Here is a 20282-nt window from a genome sequence, read left to right as displayed (position 1 = left end):
CTTATATGGAAGTATTACGCGAGAATTTACATTTTACCTTGAATCTTAACAATTACAGTAAAGCTAACTACTATAGTAGCCCCTTCAGCACACATCATTTTTTATCAAATCTACTCTGTTCTTCAAAGTCACCCTTTTTTAAAAAGACAAAATTTTAAGGAGTCTATTCTGTTTTTCCAAAGGTGAATTCGATTTCGTCCAAACACATTCACCTTTGAAAACGCTTAAAATTTAAGGATTTTACCCCTGTTTTTTATAATAATAATTAAAAAATATATATTTCAAGAATTCTACTCTGGTTATAACAGAAATTAGAAACTGCCTTGAAATTAAAACAAAGTTAAACTTCAAGACATTTTGACTTTACGATTTTTTGGTCCAAAAAGATAAAAAACATCAATACACTTTAGATGTTTTAGCCTCTTGTAAATATCAGTATCGTTGATAAGAAAAAGAAATGAGAAATTTTACATTATCAGAAATAGAGTCAAAATGCAAAATTTTAACCCTCATAACATCGAAATTTTTATAGATAATTTTTTTTTAACATTTATTCCATGTTCTTGGTACATACCTTACCTTATATGGCATTTTTCTCTGGGGCCTGAGTTCTGGCGCACCCTATATATTTTAACAACTTGTTCACTATCGCAATAATTGGATTAATTCCGAAAAAGATAAAAAAAATATGTCACCGTTAGGGAACTTTTTATGAGTGAAGTTCAAAAACTTTTTTTGCCTTCAAATGCTAACTAAATTTCTCCCGAATCACCTATAGAAAATAATTGTATAATTTTTGATCACATGGATACTCCAAAACTTGAGAACAATCTCAACGAAAATGCCTCACATATAAAATTTTTCGCTTATGTGAATTCGCACAAATAAAAAACTCCTTTTTATAAAAGACTATCCCGCAATATTTAAGATTAAAAAAAATATAATGTTCTATTACTTTCATCCGCACCTATTGAGCGAATGTTTAGTTCCGGTGGTCAAATTTTGACACCTCGTAGAAACAAATTGTCGGATGAACAATTTGAAAATGTTTTGTTTTTAAAACATAATAATAGCATAGCAGTAAATAAATAGTATACGTATAATATAAGTTATATTAATTGTTAAAATTGTATATACCTTAAAAATATTAAGGATAATTGATGTGATGTAAGTTTTTGAATTATGTATTTTTTTCTATATAATAAAAATTATAAACTATAAAATCAGTGTTTTATTGTTTAAAAGCTAAAACGACTAACTATGAATAAAATATTATTGTTTTAAAACTTTTTCCCACTTTTACCTGGTCCTATCCAAACAGAAGATGATGTAATTGATTATTTGAAATTACACCAAAGCGTGTAACTGTAATTAATTGCATAATTTGTAATTTCAGTTGTAATCGCATTCTCATATTTCTATTAAATTATAACCAGTCTTTTTTATTTGCATACTTCGTTCTATTGTTTGTTCGTAAAGGAATTCCATAGTTGTTTTACTTGTTTTGCTCTTATTATTAATACATATAAACATTCGAATTGAAAAAGACGAAATAAACTTAGGTACCCCAAAGTTTAGATTTTTTTAATTAACTCTCAAAACCCTGGCAAGCTTTTTTTTAATTCTTATTTAATTTTATTTGATCAAATTTATTAGGAATTTAAAAAATGACGCATAGTCTGGCCGTAATACAAATGCAAATCACCTCGCATTCATTCCTAATTAGTCTTCAGATTTGTAAACCAGATATCAAATGACGTTCAGTGTAATGAAATTGTACAATAATTTAGGTATTTTCTAAAAATTTTAAGTTAGTGCTGCAAAAAAAAGCTCTGATTTCAAACAAATTTTGTTATATGAATTTTCATTCGTCTTACTCACAGTTTGACAAATAGAAAATGAATAATTGCTAATGAATCATAACTATGACAATGAAACTTGCAAACGTGAATTTTCGTGAATGTTTGTAAATAAAATATTTTGCGTATGTTACAGTTCGATATGGTACCGGAAGCGCAACAAAAGGGAAACACCGGAAACTCATACATGGACACTCATGAAATTTGTTATGATCGTTATGTACCATTTCATTGCTGAAGCGATTTAACATTGACGAAATACAATGTAACAGAATAGATTTATTTAATTTTTGACGTGAAATCGTAATGTATTTAACACAAGTGATCGTTTATTCAATTTTTTTGAATCTCATAGACTGTCAAAATTGGCGAGAAAGGCAACCGACAATTAGAGTACAACAAGGGCTTTTAGAAGGGGTAAGTCACTGTCGAAAAAAAAACCCTTTCTCACTCTTTAACAGTCTAGGATTATCACCGATAGTGGCAAAACCGTAAACGCGTTTCTGGGCATCCCATACGCTGCGCCCCCAACAGGTAATTTAAGATTTGCGCCACCCCAGAAACCTCTTCCTTGGAATGAAACTCGTCAAGCTACAAATTTTGCACCCCATTGCCCCCAACTGCCCCTAAAACCCGGAATAAATGACCAGGAGGACTGTCTTTACCTCAACGTTTGGTCACCAGAGGTTTGACAAAATTTGTGTCAGCGATGGGCGATTATTTTTTTCCAGAATGCAGGTCTATACGCTCCACTTCCAGTCGTGGTTTTTTTCGAAGGGAGGAATTTTTACCAAAGTAGCGAATTTCCGATAAATGGACAGGATTTGGCAACTGAGGGGTTGGTCACAGTGACAATCAACTATAGGTTGAACGTTTTCGGATTTTTCTGCTTGGGGTCAGCTGAAGCGCGAGGAAATTTGGGTCTGTTGGATCAGTATTTTGGTTTGGTTTGGATCCGACAAAATATCAATCAATTCGGGGGCGACCCGGAAAAAATCACGCTCTACGGCCAACAAGCGGGGGCTGCCAGTGTGACTTTTCACATGGTTTCGAATCGGACAGCTGGTTTGTTTTCGCAGGCTCCAACTTCGATAAATAAATGTGAGTGTTGAAGGATTCTTCCAAAGAGTTATTATTTCAAGTGGAAGTGCCGTGGCTACTTGGCAGGATAAAAATGATCCGGTGGTGGCATCCAAACAAATACTTCGGATGTTAGGCTGCGATGCTTACACGGTTCAGCCAATTAAATGTCTGCGATCAAAGAAAGTGGAACATATTTTACAAGCACTGGCTGAGTATTCAGAGGTGCACATAAAACAACCAAATTTTTAGACACTCATCAGGTTTTGTAGTCTTTTAACTGGAACGACAAATTTTTGCCTGTCGTCGACACTTTCTTACCAGAAGACAACCGGTACCTTCCATTGAACCCCAAGAATGCCCTCAAAGAAGGCACATATTGGCAAGTACCCATCTTAACCGGAATTTCGAAACCTATCGCCGATGAACAATTTAGTAATATTTTTTTAACAATAGTCACTCCTTGACCCTTATTTTTAGTGCAGTGGTTAGAACTTGCAAGTCAGGGCTTCAGCCAATTACAGCAATATGTTGAAAAAGTTAAAATTCCTGAAATTATGCGTTTGTACAAACTCGGGGTGTCTAACAAAGATCACATTTTTGATCTAATTAAGTGGCACTATTTCTCATCGAATCAGGGGGACGTCAGACTCCTTTACGACGAGTTGAAAAACTTTGAGTTTCAGGCCAAAATGGAAGCCCCACATTTTTTGCAACTTTCGCATTTTATTTCGTCATACGTGCAACCAATTTATGTGTATTTTATGGATGATGTTGGATTTGTTCTCAATACAACTGATTCGACCATTACCACAGACCTGCTCTTGGTATTTGGACCAATTTTGTTAAAGCAAATGGCCAGAAGGCGGTTTAATGCCAACGAAATGAATTTGAGCCGACAAATGAAACAATTGTGGACAAATTTTATAATGTTTGGGTATTGTATTAATTGTGATTATTAGGTACAAAATATAGAAAAGTTTTCAGGAACCCTACGCCAAACAATCACGTAAAATCGTGGCGAAAATACACCTCTGGGGATTTTTACATCGAAAATTTTGGGCCTGTTAATTCCTATATAAATGAAGAAAACAAAAAACGGGTGCAGAGAGTTTTGTTTTGGAATCAGCTAATACCAAAAATGGTCAATTTTAAGAACAATATGTCAAATAACATCCCGAAAGAATTACAAAATAGTCCAGGTGAAAAATTGATCTGCAATATAGAATTTTATTTGAAAACTTTTAGACCCAGCTGCAGGCTTCCGGCATGCAATGTACACTTTGGTTGCTCTTGTGATTGCCCTTCTTGCTTTGCTTTTAATTTGTATCGTGTTATTAAAAAAGCGATCGAGGGAGCGAGAAAATCATCTTCATATGGGATATTAAAATAATTTACAAACCAATTAACTAAATATATTTAGACGTTTTTGGGGCTAAGATGATGACAAGGCAAGGCTATAAAGTCTTTTTAATTCTATTTATAAATGTCAGCGGAACCAGGTAGACGGAAAAATATCTACATATTGGGTGGTTAAAAAAGCGCGCTATTTCATTTTTTAACATGAGTCACACTATAAATATATTTCGTCGCTACAACAATTTTATTGTTTTTGTCATCACTCTGTTGTTACGCCTCTTTGTATAGTGTCCAAAAATAATTATTTTGTGACCTTCACTGTATATACTTATCTTTTTTGTTATTGGTCGAATGATTTCCATTTATATAGAATGACATTTGAATTCCACCAATGACAATACAGGATTTTATTTAATTTCAACATTTATTTTTGTAGATAGGTATTAAAAATAATAAAAGTGTATGAAAAATAAAAACTAATAGATATTTATCTGTCCCGTTTGAGTATGTTTTAAAATAAATCACACATTCTTAACCTAAAAACCTAATTAGCACAGGTGGAAAAAATATAAATATGTGTATAAATAATATACACTTTTTCACGTAGAAATATCGGTTTTATTGCCTCTTGTAACATAAAAAATAAAAATCAATGACATTTTTTTATGGAAATATTAATATTATTTTAAAATCCTAACCTAGTCCAATATAAAGTTTTGTAAAGTAGTATTTCTTGTCTAATTATCTCAAAAATAAGTTAAATATTGCGTTACTGAGTAATTTCTGATTCTGTCTTTATTTTATACAATTATTTTAGATAAAAACCTCAGACATTTGGACTTTGTGCATTCGTGCTGTTCCGCAATTAGATAAATACCAGTGATAAGTGTGCAGTGCCTTTCTTGAAATACAATTAAACATGTCTTCCCTCTGGAACACCCTTTTAAAAGTCCCCACTCAAATAAAACAATTCTCCGTAATTTTTTAACTATTTTACAAAAAAACTTGACATAACCTCAATATTTTTTTAGGTTCCGGTACGTTATTTAAATCTTTTGGAATACCAAAGCAAACACCTCTTGCGTAAAAATGGAGTTGCCGTCCAAGACTTTTGCATGATTGATGATAAGGGATGCACAGAATTCGAAAAATTCAGTAATAATTTAAATGAAAAATTGAGGTTATGTCACAGTTAATTTTTTTTACAGATGTGAAGGAATACGTAATAAAAGCACAAATTCTTGCCGGTGGTCGTGGTAAAGGCCATTTTAGCAATGGTTTTAAAGGAGGGGTACATGTCACTGAGAAGTAATTATTTTTTTTCTAATTGTATAAAATTGAGTGGGTTATTTCAGACGCAATGAAGTCGATGATATCGTCAAAAAAATGCTCGGGCATAGGCTTATAACGAAACAAACTCCCAAAGATGGTATTGAGGTGAAAAAAATCATGATTGCTGAAAGTGTGACCATTAAGAGAGAGACTTATGTTTGCATTTTGATGGATAGACAAAAGAACGGTCCTGTCTTAATTGCGTCCCCTGCAGGCGGCGTGGACATCGAAGGCGTGGCCGAGAAGACCCCCCATCTTATCAAAAACATTCCAATTGATATCTACGAAGGGGTGACAGACAGTATGGCAAATGAAGTTGCAGAGTTTCTAGAGTTCAAAGGCCCCCTAAAGATTTTGGCCGCAGCCGAATTGAAAAAGTTGTGGCAGTTCTTCCTCGCTGTTGATGCCACCCAATTAGAAATCAACCCGTTAGTTGAAACCGACAATAATAAAGTGATCGCAGTGGATGCCAAAATCAATTTTGACGACAACGCTCAGTTCCGCCAAAAAGACATTTTCGCCTTGGAAGACGTCACGGAGAGCGACCCTCGCGAGGTTGAGGCAGCTAAATACAACTTGAATTACATCGGAATGACCGGAAACATCGGTTGTTTGGTCAACGGCGCCGGTTTGGCAATGGCTACCATGGACATCATCAAGCTCCACGGGGGCGACCCTGCTAACTTCCTCGATGTTGGTGGAAGCGTCCGTGAAGAACAAGTCAAAGCCGCTTTCAATATTCTCACTTCTGATAAAAACGTTAAATGTATTTTGGTCAACGTTTTCGGTGGAATTGTGAATTGCGCGACGATTGCCAATGGAATCGTGGGTGCTATGAAAGCAATGAAGCTTGAAGTGCCTTTAATTGTCAGATTGGAAGGCACAAACGCGGCCGAGGCCCGGAGGATCATCAAGGACTCCGGGATGAATATCCAAACAGCCGAAAATCTCGATGATGCGGCCAAAAAAGCGGTGCAAAATGCTTAACAGAGTGTTGTTTGATTGTCAACAACACAAAAAATTGTTCTAATAACCAATGTTTCATTTCTTCGTTTTGATATTGTATTTTCGCTTAATAAAAGTTTCTCATTTATTACTCGTTTTTTTTTATTTTACAGAAAAAAAAATGATGACCAAACTGTTAAGTCACACCCCATAATCTGTCTTAATGATAATGACCAAAATTATTTGCGATCAAATGATTACATACTTACTCTGATTCTTATTTTTAATGCTTTAAGTGTTTATATTTTTTGTATTGAAGGGGTAAATAAAAGAATGTTTTTTTAATAATGTTTATTATTTTATAAATTCCATGAACCAAAGTGAATAACATAAGATGGAGAAATTAATTTGAACGAAAAATAAATATGAAATGTACAACTTTATATTACAAATTTACTAAATTTGCATACATCAATTAATGGGATATTGAATAATTGCCAAAACAAACTAAAAACCAAACAAATTAATCTATTTAACTAAGATAGTGAAAATTGCAAACAAGCAAAAATCACGAACGAATAATAAGTTTCATTTATTATGATGTTTCGATTTTTATATATATTTTTTTGTCGTAAGACATGTTTGCAATTTTTTTCATTTTATTATATTTAATCTGTGAGAGCGAACGTTTACTCTTTTTTAATAGCAGCCTGTTTGGCTTGATGGGCCTGTAAGACAGCAACGGCTTCTTCCACCTTGGCTTTGAGGGATTCATTATGTTCCAACATATGCAAAAGTTCCGAATTGTCAATTTCGAGCAACATACCGGTGATTTTTCCGGCCAAGTCTGGATACATGCGTTGAATAAGTGGGAAGAGCCTCTCACCCAGCATTTGCTTTTGCTCTTGTGGCGGGGCAGCTGCCAACATGGTGGCTGTCAAAGGCTCCTGGCCTTGAATGTGGACAGCTTGCTGGACCGGTGCAGCATTGCTGATGCCTAAACCTTGTGGAGGATTACGCATATTTGCTGTATACTTGTAAGTAGTTGGGCGATTACCTGCTGGTGCTACAACGGCTTGGCTAGCTAATGGTCGTCCTTGTATATTCGGTGGCTGCTGGCCGGTTATTGGTCTTGGCACATTGATATTGCTTCTTAAAGCGGCTGACTGGTTCGGGGGCCTGGGCGCGGCTCGGTACGTCGTTGGAATGGTACCGTATGGGTTAGCACTGCCCTGGGCGCCGGGCCTCACGGGGGTCTGTGCCGGCCATCGTGGGTTCGTGCGGATCTGGGCCATTTGGGCCGCCCCATAGAACCTTTGCGGGGCTGGGATCGTTGGAACAAAGTATCCACTTGACGTTCCTGGCTGAATAAACTGACCCATTTGGTGCATGCGTATGTTCGCCATACGTTGCATGTATTGTGAAGTCAAGTGGGCTTTACGATCTTCCTTGCGTTGCGCTAAGGCCACATATAAAGGCTTTGAACCTACGATCCGACCGTTCATCTCAGTTACGGCCTTTGTGGCCTCTTCCGGCGACGAAAAACAAACGAAGCCAAAGCCTTTGCTCCTATTGTCCTCCATCATTACTTTTGCGGATGTTATGGTTCCAAACGGAGAGAATTCTTTACGTAAACGTTCATCGTCAATAGTGTCGTCGAGGTTTTTCACATAAAGGTTTACACCTTGGTAGCGGTTCAAACGCTCCATTTTCAAGGCTTCAAAGCGACGTTTCAACTCTTGTTGACGTTCAGCCTTCTTTTGGGCGCGTCCAACGTACAAAGGTTTTCCTTCTATGATTTCTTTACCTAAACAAACAGCGTTAGCAACAAAATCGAAAAAAGTTTGATCAACTAATATACCATTTAAAGCTTCAACGGCTGTTTCAGCGGCTTCAGGACTTTCAAAAGCGACAAATCCAAATCCTTTTGACTTGCCATCATCCTTGCTCATAATCTTGTAACTGGTGATTTTTCCGTACTTTTCAAACATATTGCGCAGTTGTTCTTCAGTCAAGTCTTCGCCGAAATTCTTGACGTAAACGTTGGTGAAAAGTTTAGCTTTTTCGCCTAGTTCCTTTTCACGTTCTTTACGTGGAATAAAACGGCCAACGTAGACTTTCTTTCCGTTGAGCAACATGCCGTTTACTTTTTCGATTGACTTATTAGCCGCTTCTTCTGTTTCAAAATGGACGAAGCCGTAGCCTTTGCTGGTACCATTTTCGTCTTGAGCTACTTTGCAACTAAGAATGTTTCCAAAGGCTGAGAACGTATCGTACATAGCCTTGTTGTCAATAGAACGATCTAGATTCTTGATGAAAACATTTCCTACTCCCGACTTACGAAGGGATGGGTCTCGCTGGGACCACATAATGCGAATAGGGCGGCCCTTGATCAAATCAAAATTCATGGTGTCCAAAGCACGTTCAGCTGCAATATTAACATTTACCAATTTCTAAGATATTTCAATGTTGCGAACGTAGTGGGGGAAGGTTAACAATCAAGGCGGATTAAATATTAAATGGCAGTCGAGTACCATATGGAACAAATTAATGGTAAATGGATTTGTAGAAAAAGAATTATCGCACTTACCATCAGCGGGTTGCTGGAAATTCACATAAGCGTAACCCAGAGAACGCCTCGTTATCAAATCTCTGCACACACGAATGGAAAGGACTGGTCCAGCAGTGGAAAACTTCTCAAAAAGCATTGCTTCCGTGATATCGGTGTGGAGATCCCCGACGTACAAAGACGCCATGGGGTAGTTTGGAGCACCCGGATTCATCTTCGTTTTTGCACACTACACAGATATGCTACGCGTTAACATAAGAAACGAAAAATATACATTAACCGTTTATTTTCGTTTTTTTCCACTGTTTTTCGATTTTTTTGGGGTTTTTAATGTGTTTTTATAATTTTTTTGGATTTTTGTAAATATTATTTAGCTTTTTTTTAGGTGGGTTGTGTGTTCTAAGAAGATACACAACCACACGCTTACACCACTAACAACAGTAACAAAATGGAGTCGCTAGAGCATTTTCACTACTTATACAAGCCGGATATGACTGTATTTCAGTGTTGCCATGTGGTGCAATGTTGAATAAATTAATCAATTTTAATAAATTTTGCCAGTAATTTATAAAAAAAATTAACATTTTTGGTTTCGAAAAATGTTTCAAAAAAGAAACCAACGTTTATTTGATTTTTATCGTGCTAAAATTACAGAACTATAAAATTTTTCCGTTGACAAAAGTGACTATTTTTAAAAATTCTTGCAAGCACCGTCTTCTACAATACCCCTATATTTTTAACAAAAATAAGGAATAAATTTTCAATACTACAGAAATATTTTAATGCTAACACATTAAAAGTTTAGAATATTATGAACACAGTTTCTGCCGGAAATACCTACACGTCAAATTAGTGGCGGTATATTTGAAGCAAAAATTCAACTTACTAAACATTTTGTAAACAGTATTAATTCCAATTAATAAATAATTGGGATAAGACTTATTAAAAAAGCTGCAAAATGGCAATCAAATTTATTTTACGCATATTTTTTTTTTTAAAAGACATCGAGTAAATCTATATTTACACATTCTTTTCTAATTTTAATAGCGAGATTACATACCTACTATTATTTAATAATTTGTTTTAATGTTCATATTTAACAAACTCATAAACAAATAAATAAATAATCGTACGAATAAATCGGTGTGTATACAGCGTGTTTTAAAACTTGCGCTCCAGAGAAAAACGCCAAGTAAGATAAGATACAAGCAGGCACATGGAAAAATGTTTAAAAAATTGTATCTGTCAAAAATTTTTGACATTTGATCTTTTTATATCTATTTAATGTTACCGATGTTTTTTCATAATTATTCAGTAAAGCTACAAAAACTTTCCTAATAAAAGCCACAAGTAACGTTAAACATAGGTAGTTACAATTTAGGATTCAGCTTCTTTGTTTCTTCTTCTAATAGCCTGCGGCAAAAAAAACATGTAAAATAATTTTTCCAACACAAATAAATAAGTTCAATTGCAAAATTTAAACTCTCATAATTTCAGAATTTTTATAGATAGAATTTATAAACATTTTTTCCATGTTTCTGGTATGTTATCGTACTTGGCATTTTTCTTTGGGTCGCGAATTCTGAAACAACCTGTGTAGAAATACATTTTTTCGATGTGTATCGGTCTTATCTTCATTGACTCCACTCATTTATGATTAAGATATAATTATATTACAAGTTTAAACAAAAATATTGTATGAGTAAATTTACTTTAACAGCTACTCATTTACGCAATTTTTTAGCTACAAATAATAATTTTTAAAACACGTAACAAATATTTGAAGAGAAATAGTTTTTATACACCACAAATTATAACAAGGATTATGAAAACACTGCTAACATTAAATTTTTAATAAAATATATGGTGTTATTAATTTTTATTGTTATTACATTTTCATATAAGTTTTCATAGTTTGTAATGGGATAAATTTATTTATGTTATTAAATTTTGATAAAATAGTACTTTTTAGAATTACTTAAATCTGGTTGTATTTGAAATTCAAAATTAATTGTATATATTATAAAAGTTGTTTAAAAATGAATAAATATAAATAAATTTTCTGTTGTTTTAATTTCTAGTTGAATGTCTTCAAATTTAAATTATGAGTCTATAATAAATTTAGTTAAGGTCTCGAAAAACGCTGGAAACGCTGGAAACATGAGAATATCGTAGTTGTTAAAATTAAAACAAACAAAAATAACAAAGAATGTCTTTATTTCCATGTAAACATGGCAATGTGGCAACGTCTCAACCACTCACATGGCCATGTATGGAACTTATTAATAAAGTTTTATCTTAAAATTTTATTTGCAAAGTACAGCTGTGCTGATTAAGTAGATAATAAAAAATTGTTACTTGTTCCATGTGAAATATCACGTTTTATCGCTTATTTGTGCAAAAATTCATGGTAGGTCGATAAGATAAGTCGCTAAATTACCATCTCGGTAGTGTTATTGGAAGGGATTTCCAGATGGGGCAACGTGTGTAGGTTTGTTCATCCCGTTTTGTTCTGTGTTCTCGCTCCTGACGTAAGAGAGACAGATGAATAATAGTGAGAAAAACCAAGGAACAGTGCGGCGCGTTGTATTTCGTCTGTCAATATCGTTTCAAGAAAAGATGTGATAATTTTTTGAGAAACTTGTGTGAAAAACAGAAAAAAACAAATCGTTGCTGTAAGAAAATGCCCGTCAGATTAAAAATTTGGACGGTACCGTAACAATTGAGGATCGTGTGTGTGTGTGTGAACAGTAGGAGACCTGCAATGGCAGGAATAGAAGTCGATATAAATTCGTTATTGGCCCAAAAAGATGCCATCATACGGGAACAACGGGACCAGATAATTCGGCTGAAAAGGGAATTGGATGGAGTTGCCAGCGAAAGAGATCTTTTGCTGTGTGAAAACAGTAATTTGAGGTTCGAGTTGGAAATGGTGGAACTGAAACGGTTACAAGATGAAAGGTGAGAAAATTGCATTAAACAATAGTAAATTTATTGAAATGAAGAAAATCTCTCCAAGGGTGAAACGTTCCTTGTCATAAATCGATTGTAGTTTCATTGATGAAACGTCAAATTCTGTAAAATTACAGTTGTGTTTTGTTTGCAAAGTTTTACGTTTGTTTGTTTTTTGTTGTACTTTTCTGGGACAAGGATGTTGTAAAATGTCATAAACGACGCCTCCCACTGACTTGTCATAGTGCGCATGCGTGCCGACGTCGCGACGCCGACCGTTCACACTGGTTAAGAAGAAAATAAAGTCGATGGTTTTTATTAAATTAAGGTAATTGGCGTTAATGTTGGTATTCCTGTTTGGAGGTTTTGTTTTTGTCATAATAGGATTAGGGAGGCGGCGGTCGCATTTGGGGGTTGTCCAGGTGTCATTAACCTCGAGGATGCACTCTTTGGCGGAAATACGCGCTCGGGGTCCCCACAAAGTGTCATATATGCCACAGTCGAACGGCGTATTGATTTCTAAATAAGGGAAAGTGAACGGATATCCTCAGGCTAGTCTATAGCGCGCTGTCATTTTTGAGGCGATTCTTTAGCTGAACGTTTCTTGGTATTGGCAAAGCACCCACACGTTCGCGGTAATTGCTCGTGCATCAGCCTTGAGGCTCGTGTTTCGTGTAGTACAGTCGCACATGTCGTCGGCGGCGTCAGGTTTAGGTTGCACCAGGGTTTGATCTTGCCTCGGTGTTTATTTGTGGTGATGTAACACCAAGGACTGTGACTTAGTGACGTCAGGCTATAGCCCCGCTCGCCTTCTTCTAACTGTGCCGATCGTTCCATTCGGTTGTCTGTGCTGAGGCACGGTCAGCTGACATTTACAATCCACAAACTGTGTACCAAACTCGCGATTTTGCGATTTTACAACCCTAGTACTTCCGGCCACCACCAGTGATCGACACAAAAGTAGAAAGTACGATTACTTTTACTATCGCTGTTTAATCCGGTCGCAAGTGCAATCATGGTACGTGATTTGTGAGTGCTTGTAATGCGTGGACAGTCGCCAGGGGGGTTTCCCCAACCCTTCGTGCAAAGTCAAGTTAGAACTGAACATGTCAGGTCGAATCCTGTACATACGGTTGATGTGTGTGATAGAACTGTTGTCAGGGTTAGACGGTCAGGAATACAACAAGAAAGAATCAGGGTGGTTTGCACCACCAGAAGGCAACATGTCAGTAGATTGGTCACTGTTACCGACGCATGTCATACTTTACCACCTTTCCGGAAACATGTCACTGTCATCAGGTAAAATCCCCGGAAAATAACATTTCACATTTCTCAATGTCAAACTAAGTACCTATATATGTTTAAAGAGCTCAATTATTTCCAAGTATGTACGTATTTGGGTAACTATGTTACTTTATTTAACAGACGTGAACAAGATTCGCGTTTTTTCCATTGTCAAGATAATTTGGAAAAAGTCTGTTTTAAATGATTAATGACGATGATTGTTAAATTGTTTCAATTGTACTTTAACAGCCACAATAGATCTCCGTACCCTTACTCACTCATTACAATAACAATTAGAAATTATTGATAAGTCACATTTTTGTCATTTTGAATGAATCATTGTTTATAGGTGGGTGATCAGGGCACGGACCTCCTTGTGCATTTACCGTTGGGGTAATTAACATGCGCCTACCGTATTAGTTTATTTTTGTTTTGTACCTAGGTTGCTAATGCGCCATTAAACCTACATTGGTTTAACTGTAAGCTGCATTTTATGTCACGTTAGTATTTGTTTTTGCGGGAGAAAGTATGGCTTTTTAGCAATTTTTTGATGTATAAAATGACGTCACGTTACGTCACAGGTGTGTTACACATGGCAACGTTGTTTGAAATGAGGGTATCGTTATATGCATTAAGTCCCGCTAATTGTCTCTACCCTACTTTGATAACTGGAATGTTGATGTTGGTACCTTATTATAATAATTGCTTGCATGCTACTACACTGGGCAGTAGTTGAACACACTTTTCTCTAATAAAATCAAGGTTGAGTGAAGTAAAAAAGTAGCTTTACGCGTTAATTCGTTAATTAAACTAGATTAATGTATCGAGATCTGTAAATTAATTGAATTAACTGTAAGAGTAATTTTTAACGCTTAATTAATCACTAGAATACATGACGCGCTCTAATTTCGGAACAATCAAGTAAAGTACCTCATCAAAATTCAAAAGTTGTAACATTTAAACGTATTATGTCATCTGTTTGACAGATGTGTTTTTTTTCTTTTTTTAGAAAATCACCATTTATCATAGTACACGAATGTTGAATATTCGAACAACTTTCTCCTTTATCGTTTAATTATACGCAATTTTAGAATGTAAAATAAACGTACTTTTTCCTAATTTGAATTTATTTACACATAAAATCTTTTATCGTTTGTTGTTATATGCGTCGATCGTGTGCCGTACTTCCTTTTGCAAATGTCAATTCGACTCGGAACATCGTCATAAAATTTGATATTTGTTGATTTAAAAATTTTCCATGTGGTTTTTGGCGAGATTTGCGTCACATCCGTCTTGCCCAAACTGGGAGTAATTAGCGTAATATGGCAATATTTGTTATCGAATTAGTAAATGTAATTTTTTGCACTTGTTCGGTAACGTCGTGACCAGTTTGTCTCTTATGCAATGACAGTAATTTATCGAAACTTTCTATGATTTCAAGCAATGTCGCCGAATCCCCACAATAATTAATTTAGTTTCGGCTCAAATTAGAAAAAACAGACAATTGACGCCATTTGAATGTTTTTCATCCGTATGCGGCTAATTTTGAAACAAATTAGTGAATTAGGCGGGCGGAAATTGCCGCAAATAATCGAGGTCGCTCAAACCGTACAATATATTTAATTTCTTTTACATTTAAAAAATGTAAGTCTTTTCGATTTCTCGAAGGGAACGAAAGGGGGACGAAAGTATTCGAAAAACATCTGCTTTTCGTTCGGTCACCACACGCCACACATGCGTTAGGGCCGCCACCTGCCGGTACCTCCCTTACACCTCGCCACCCCTGGGGGTTGGATCACGTGAAAGACGGACACGTGCATCGTGTCGGTTTTAAGATATATGTACCTTCTTGAAATGTTCCAAATCTAAACTATAACGAAGGAAATTCAACATCCTTTACCCTCTACATTAAGCATCGACATTGTTTCCTGTGTGATTATCTCGGATGATAAAAAATTGAATGTATAATTTTGGTAAATGTCGTTTCCTGGATGCCTGCAATCAAGGCTAGTAGTTGGATGTCGAAAAAAAGATATGTGCTATTGTTAAATTCTGACAGCCAGTTTATTTCCCATGGTATATTGTCGCATTATTTCTAGTTTGAAGCCTCGGCACGATTAACCTTATGACTAATCTAATAATGTCAATGAATTTCTACCAATTGGTCAAAATGAATTCAGGTTTTATAAGTTATGTCACGTTCATTGCTTAAAATTTAATAGTTTCTCTGATGATGAAACACATGATGCCCGATTTACCAAATGCGCCAGCTGCTCTTCTTCGACCTTATTTTTTTCCTTTATGGGTTCATCTGGCTACCTGTGATTTAGGAACCATTTACCATCTTGATTTCAGTTTGCCAGCTGCCTTCTTAGGGTGTACAACACTCGAGAAACTGCTGCAGTTCATTTATGTTTATTTTGTTTCGGTGCATGTGTTTGCGAGATGATTATTTGCATATCGGGCTTTTTGGTGGGAAAGTAAGAATTTTATTTGTTTTTACACTAATTAATTTTTATTTATTGATAACGCGATTTTTTTACATTAAATTATGCATAAATGAGCAATTACACTCATCCTGTAGATAATACAAAAACAATCCATCGGATTTAATTAAAATATTTAAATTGATCAACCCCGGTACATGCCTCATAAGAATTTTAAAATAGAAACTTTACGGTTCAAGGATTTCCGACAAGTTGGGAAATCAAAGCAAATACGCACATACATTTAAAAATTTCTTGAAAAACTCGGGCTGTTTTATTCATAAGGATAGAATCATCCTGCGTGTCCTATTAAAAATTATAAATCTGTAATTAGCCCTTGACCCCTCCCCCCCAGACTTTAATTAATTAATTACGTCTTGAAACTTAATCAGTTTTATATTTTTATTAACGTAATGTTTTTCTATGAATTTGGATTTTACGTAAAGGGGCGTTTTGTAATGTGATAGTTGACTGTTCATTAGTTAAATGCTTAATTGCGTTTTTATGTATCGTTAAAGTAGTTGCCTCAACATTGGTGTGGTGCTAGGTAAAGAAATGTAAAATTTCTCTTGTTTTATTTTAATGACATTTCATTTTATCTGGTTTACTGTGTTTTTAATAGTTGTGACATTAAAATGGTTTTTGTTGCTTTGCGTGGCAACAGGTCAATAAAAGAAAGTTCACAATTCAATTTTTCAAGGTTGTAAAACAATAATTTAGGTTTTTGTTGTTATTTTTGGTATCGTTTTTATTTCAGCTTTCCACCGAAAATGGAAAGGTCTCAGATAGTGAATTCAATGGGTTCATCTGATCAGTTTCAAGAACAGACTTATATTCAAGCTCCCAGTTTTGTCCAAGCTCAAAACTACAGTACTCCAACCCCCAGTCCTATATATTCTCGTGCCTCCCCTAACAACTCGACGTACGTGAATGTATCCCAGCCTCTTCATAAGAAGGGTTCTTTACGGAACGGAGATGTCTTGAAAAGGTCGAGGGTTCAGACAACGTAAGTACACTTCACTGTCATATAAGAGAATACTGATTCGTGCAAATTTAGATACGAGCTGTCGCAAGACATTCTCGACAAACAAATCGAAGTGTTGGAACGAAAATATGGCGGTGTTAAAGCGCGAAATGCAGCTCTTACAATTCAACGAGCGTTCAGACGATATACTCTACTTAAAAAATTCGCAGCAATTACAGCAATGGCCAAAGCCGAGAAACGTATTAGTCGCCGAATTCCTGCAAATTCCGAAGACTGTCGTAGCACAATAGGTGAGACTGAACAATGTCCTGAATATATGAGGAATTATGAAGGACACGACTGTTCCAATATGAGAGTTCTTCCAGTTAGATCGATGTCTTTACGCGAGAGACGTAATATTGACAATATGCCAATACCTAGGAGTCAGTCGGGGACTCCTACAGTGTGTTGGGAGAATTATTCCTCATCCTCTCTTCAACACTATTATTCACCCGCTGACTCCAAATCGGATTCGATAGGTACCCAAGTGACTGCAAGTCCCAGTTCTTGTAGTACACCTACAACTTCCACAAACGGCTACGCTCGCAGTCGCCACAGTCTGAACAGTAGAAAAGTACCACCAGAAGTACCTAAGCGAACCTCAAGTATTACCTCTCGATCGGTCGGAGATCCCCGACACCACAAAAGCAATGGTTTGACTAAAACAAACGAAAATGGTTCGTTATCAAGTGTCCAAAGTTCCGGTAGTGACAGTAGTATATCGACTGAACGCGTGCAATGTGAATTTTCCGGATCGCCAGTCTGGAAGCGTAAAGGAAATCACATTTCGGAATATGCCGAACCGGCCTTAGAGACTAGTTTAGGGAATATTTCTAACACTAGCGCATCCACCTACACACTGGAGAGAGCCAATGAGCAACAAGCACCTGCCAGCTATAAAATAACCGAGACTATAAGAAAACGACAATACAGAGTAGGACTTAACTTATTTAACAAAAAACCAGAACGAGGTATTGCATATTTAATCCGACGAGGGTTCTTAGAGAACTCACCGCAAGGCGTCGCCAGATTTCTTATTTCAAGAAAAGGACTGAGTAAACAAATGATCGGAGAGTATTTAGGGAATTTGCAAAATCCGTTTTGTATGGCTGTTTTGGAATGCTTCGCTAATGAATTAGATTTGTCGGGAATGCAAGTCGATGTTGCACTTAGGAAGTTTCAGCAACATTTCCGAATGCCAGGAGAAGCACAAAAGATTGAAAGACTTATGGAGGTGTTTTCGCATAGATATTGCCAATGCAATGTCGATCTCGTCGCACGGTTAAGATCGCCAGATACGGTAAGTGACATAAAAACAAATGACGGATTTAAAATCTCAATGACATGCTATTTTTGCGTCGGTAATTTTGATGTAATCACTTTTTCAATAAAATAGGAAGACTGTTATTTCAGTAAATAAGAAAGTTATTCATGGGAAATATCTCTATTGATTAAACTTGACAAAGAAAGTAATTATGTGTTAAGTAATCAAATTAAAGGAAGTGTTATTTACAGATTTTTGTCCTCGCATTTGCAATAATAATGCTGAACACTGACCTCCACACCCCGAATATAAAACCCGAACGTCGGATGAAACTAGAAGACTTCATAAAAAATTTACGAGGTATCGACGATTGTGGTGATATTGATAGTGATATGTTGACTGGGGTTTACGAGCGTGTCAAAGCAAACGAATTTAAGCCAGGTTCAGATCATGTGACTCAAGTAATGAAAGTTCAAGCAACGATCGTTGGTAAAAAACCAAATATGGCGTTACCACATCGCCGATTAGTATGTTATTGTCGTTTATATGAAATCCCTGATATTTATAAGAAAGAAAGACCTGGTGTACACCAGAGAGAAGTGTTCCTTTTTAACGATTTGCTCGTAATTACGAAAATTTTAAGTAAGAAGAAATCTTCAGTTACATATACATTCAGGAATAGTTTCCCTCTATGTGGGATGACTGTTACTCTTTTCGAAGCTGCCCGTAAGTTATTTAACTTATATTTTGTGTTTTGTTGACACTCTTATTTTCTCTGCAGATTACCCTTACGGTATACGTCTGAGCCAACGTGTAGATGGCAAAGTATTGGTCACATTTAACGCACGAAATGAGCATGATAGGTGCAAATTTGCGGAGGATTTAAAGGAGGCTGTAAGCGAGATGGACGAAATGGAAAATTTGAGGATTGAGGCTGAGCTCGAGCGACAAAAGTCGAACCGAGGGACTAGGACGGGTATGCTGTGCAAGGCGCTTCTCCTAGACCTATTGTTATTGTTTCTTTTGGCACAGGTACCGAAAATCGGGACAGTGGCGTCGCGGATGTGGAAGTGTGTCCTTATCAGTGTCCCTGCTCTCAGAACCAAGCGCTAGGAGGGTCGGAATGTGCCGAAGAAGTCGGTCACGATACCCAAATCAAGCGTTCGGCTCTCAGTAACTCGTTGCTGGATATCCACGAACAGTGTAGGTTGTTTCGGTCGAATTATTGACGTTATTAGTAATATTGTCAGTGTAGTTGCAGGAGAAAAGGCACAGCGCCGAGGTAGTGTGGGCTCGTTAGATAGCGGCATGTCTGTATCATTCCAATCGACGTCGGCTAGTACTTGCTCCCGGTCTGACAAGCTCGCTAATAAAGGTAAGCCGGGTCTGCATAACCATCAGTCATTCCTAGGCGGCCTGTTTAATAAGAAACAACAGAACAATGTGGCCGTGAAGTCGACCGAAGTGTAAAAAAATCCAAATATATAAGTGTAATCGGTTCTTTTTCAAATTTAACTTGTGCATGTTATGAATAACCAAATACATTTTCACCATTTATAAGTGTTACCAAATATATTAATTATGGCTGTCTAATTTCGCCCCAGTGCGTAATACTTAATTTTTTGTTATTATTATTTTTTAATTTCTTCTTGTTAATAGAAGAGGCAAACTTAATGTTTTTTTCTTTACCATTATATTATATTCATTCGCTATTTTGACAGCTGTTCAACATTAAGGTTGCCTTAAATCGGCTCTCTGTCTTCATTGGCATTGAACATATTGATAATTGTCTTCTAATGTTGCCTGTAAAGGATTTGTATATAGTTAAATTATTAAAGAGAGCAACATGTTCTAGTCGATTGTAAATATGTTAGCAATCTCTACTAATGATATTAAATAATTTAAATGTATGTAATAAGTGTTTTTTTAATAACCAATAAATAGTCGAACCTTTAGCTGCTTTTTCCTTTCCACCAATTGGTAAAACATATGACACGAAGCAACGATAATAACTTACATCATTATTACGTAAACATCGACCACACGTCAGTGCAAAAACACATTAAAAAATACTTAATGCAATTAGCACAAATCTCACAAACGCTAAGCCTTAATATGAAAGTAGAGA

At 36.0% G+C, this 20282-nt stretch overlaps 4 protein-coding genes across 10 annotated transcripts; 3 read left to right on the top strand and 1 right to left on the bottom strand.

Moving 5' to 3' along the window:
* Positions 1-2071: 2071 nt before the first annotated feature.
* On the top strand, positions 2072-4789 carry LOC123006417 (carboxylesterase 4A-like). 2 transcript variants are annotated; one of them, XM_044400876.1, is made up of 8 exons: positions 2072-2276; positions 2321-2545; positions 2591-2924; positions 2974-3164; positions 3212-3374; positions 3420-3876; positions 3927-4141; positions 4194-4789. In XM_044400876.1, exons 1-8 carry the CDS (start codon positions 2166-2168, stop codon positions 4325-4327), a joined length of 1830 nt encoding a protein of 609 aa, XP_044256811.1. In that variant the 5' UTR covers positions 2072-2165; the 3' UTR covers positions 4328-4789. The 2 variants fall into 2 exon arrangements, with proteins under 2 accessions (XP_044256811.1, XP_044256810.1); XM_044400875.1 differs by having other exon boundaries at positions 2074-2276; positions 4188-4789.
* A 219-nt stretch (positions 4790-5008) lies between these two features.
* On the top strand, positions 5009-6723 carry LOC123006414 (succinate--CoA ligase [GDP-forming] subunit beta, mitochondrial). Of its 2 annotated transcripts, XM_044400872.1 has the most exons (5): positions 5009-5054; positions 5116-5274; positions 5330-5453; positions 5507-5606; positions 5654-6723. In XM_044400872.1, the coding sequence occupies exons 2-5, from the start codon at positions 5218-5220 to the stop codon at positions 6615-6617; spliced, it is 1245 nt and encodes a 414-aa protein (XP_044256807.1). In that variant the 5' UTR covers positions 5009-5054; positions 5116-5217; the 3' UTR covers positions 6618-6723. The 2 variants fall into 2 exon arrangements, with proteins under 2 accessions (XP_044256807.1, XP_044256806.1); XM_044400871.1 differs by having other exon boundaries at positions 5028-5274.
* Positions 6724-7001: 278 nt separating this feature from the next.
* LOC123006413 (polyadenylate-binding protein 1-like) lies at positions 7002-9600 on the bottom strand. Of its 2 annotated transcripts, XM_044400870.1 has the most exons (4): positions 9166-9600; positions 8437-9003; positions 7633-8382; positions 7002-7578 (listed from the first exon to the last, which is right to left on the bottom strand). In XM_044400870.1, the coding sequence occupies exons 1-4, from the start codon at positions 9356-9358 to the stop codon at positions 7265-7267; spliced, it is 1824 nt and encodes a 607-aa protein (XP_044256805.1). In that variant the 5' UTR covers positions 9359-9600; the 3' UTR covers positions 7002-7264. The 2 variants fall into 2 exon arrangements, with proteins under 2 accessions (XP_044256805.1, XP_044256804.1); XM_044400869.1 differs by having other exon boundaries at positions 7002-8382.
* Positions 9601-11682: 2082 nt separating this feature from the next.
* LOC123006553 (IQ motif and SEC7 domain-containing protein 1) lies at positions 11683-20064 on the top strand. Of its 4 annotated transcripts, none has more exons than XM_044401124.1 (7): positions 11683-12105; positions 16624-16872; positions 16924-18190; positions 18406-18880; positions 18936-19130; positions 19187-19357; positions 19410-20064. In XM_044401124.1, exons 1-7 carry the CDS (start codon positions 11909-11911, stop codon positions 19622-19624), a joined length of 2769 nt encoding a protein of 922 aa, XP_044257059.1. In that variant the 5' UTR covers positions 11683-11908; the 3' UTR covers positions 19625-20064. The 4 variants fall into 4 exon arrangements, with proteins under 4 accessions (XP_044257059.1, XP_044257060.1, XP_044257058.1 ...); XM_044401125.1 differs by lacking the exon at positions 11683-12105 and adding an exon at positions 12571-13395 and having other exon boundaries at positions 19405-19545; XM_044401123.1 differs by lacking the exon at positions 11683-12105 and adding an exon at positions 12579-13395.
* The last annotated feature ends 218 nt before the right edge of the window (positions 20065-20282 follow it).

Source organism: Tribolium madens, unplaced genomic scaffold (assembly GCF_015345945.1).
Source record: "Tribolium madens isolate multiple individuals breed KSU strain unplaced genomic scaffold, Tmad_KSU_1.1 Scaffold_2;HRSCAF=44;Tcas5.2_LGX, whole genome shotgun sequence".
NCBI classification, from domain to species: domain Eukaryota; kingdom Metazoa; phylum Arthropoda; class Insecta; order Coleoptera; family Tenebrionidae; genus Tribolium; species Tribolium madens.
This window is presented reverse-complemented; position numbering and strand designations above follow the sequence as displayed.

What these genes read in the sequence shown, in the direction of transcription:
- LOC123006414 (XM_044400872.1), top strand. Translation starts at nt 5,218, where the DNA reads ATGTCTTCCCTCTGGAACACCCTTTTAAAAGTCCCCACTCAAATAAAA. An exon ending in CACAGAATTCGAAAAATTCA is followed by an intron (nt 5,454 to 5,506) that starts GTAATAATTTAA and finishes TTTTTTTTACAG; the next exon opens with ATGTGAAGGAATACGTAATA. An exon ending in GGGGTACATGTCACTGAGAA is followed by an intron (nt 5,607 to 5,653) that starts GTAATTATTTTT and finishes GGGTTATTTCAG; the next exon opens with ACGCAATGAAGTCGATGATA.
- LOC123006413 (XM_044400869.1), bottom strand. Translation starts at nt 9,358, where the DNA reads ATGAATCCGGGTGCTCCAAACTACCCCATGGCGTCTTTGTACGTCGGG. An exon ending in TTTCCAGCAACCCGCTGATG is followed by an intron (nt 9,004 to 9,165) that starts GTAAGTGCGATA and finishes TTAATATTGCAG; the next exon opens with CTGAACGTGCTTTGGACACC. An exon ending in AGCCGTTGAAGCTTTAAATG is followed by an intron (nt 8,383 to 8,436) that starts GTATATTAGTTG and finishes CTGTTTGTTTAG; the next exon opens with GTAAAGAAATCATAGAAGGA.
- LOC123006417 (XM_044400875.1), top strand. Translation starts at nt 2,166, where the DNA reads ATGTATTTAACACAAGTGATCGTTTATTCAATTTTTTTGAATCTCATA. An exon ending in CACTGGCTGAGTATTCAGAG is followed by an intron (nt 3,165 to 3,211) that starts GTGCACATAAAA and finishes CAGGTTTTGTAG; the next exon opens with TCTTTTAACTGGAACGACAA. An exon ending in AGAATTACAAAATAGTCCAG is followed by an intron (nt 4,142 to 4,187) that starts GTGAAAAATTGA and finishes GAAAACTTTTAG; the next exon opens with ACCCAGCTGCAGGCTTCCGG.
- LOC123006553 (XM_044401123.1), top strand. Translation starts at nt 13,139, where the DNA reads ATGCGTGGACAGTCGCCAGGGGGGTTTCCCCAACCCTTCGTGCAAAGT. An exon ending in AGGTCGAGGGTTCAGACAAC is followed by an intron (nt 16,873 to 16,923) that starts GTAAGTACACTT and finishes GTGCAAATTTAG; the next exon opens with ATACGAGCTGTCGCAAGACA. An exon ending in GCTGGATATCCACGAACAGT is followed by an intron (nt 19,358 to 19,409) that starts GTAGGTTGTTTC and finishes TTGTCAGTGTAG; the next exon opens with TTGCAGGAGAAAAGGCACAG.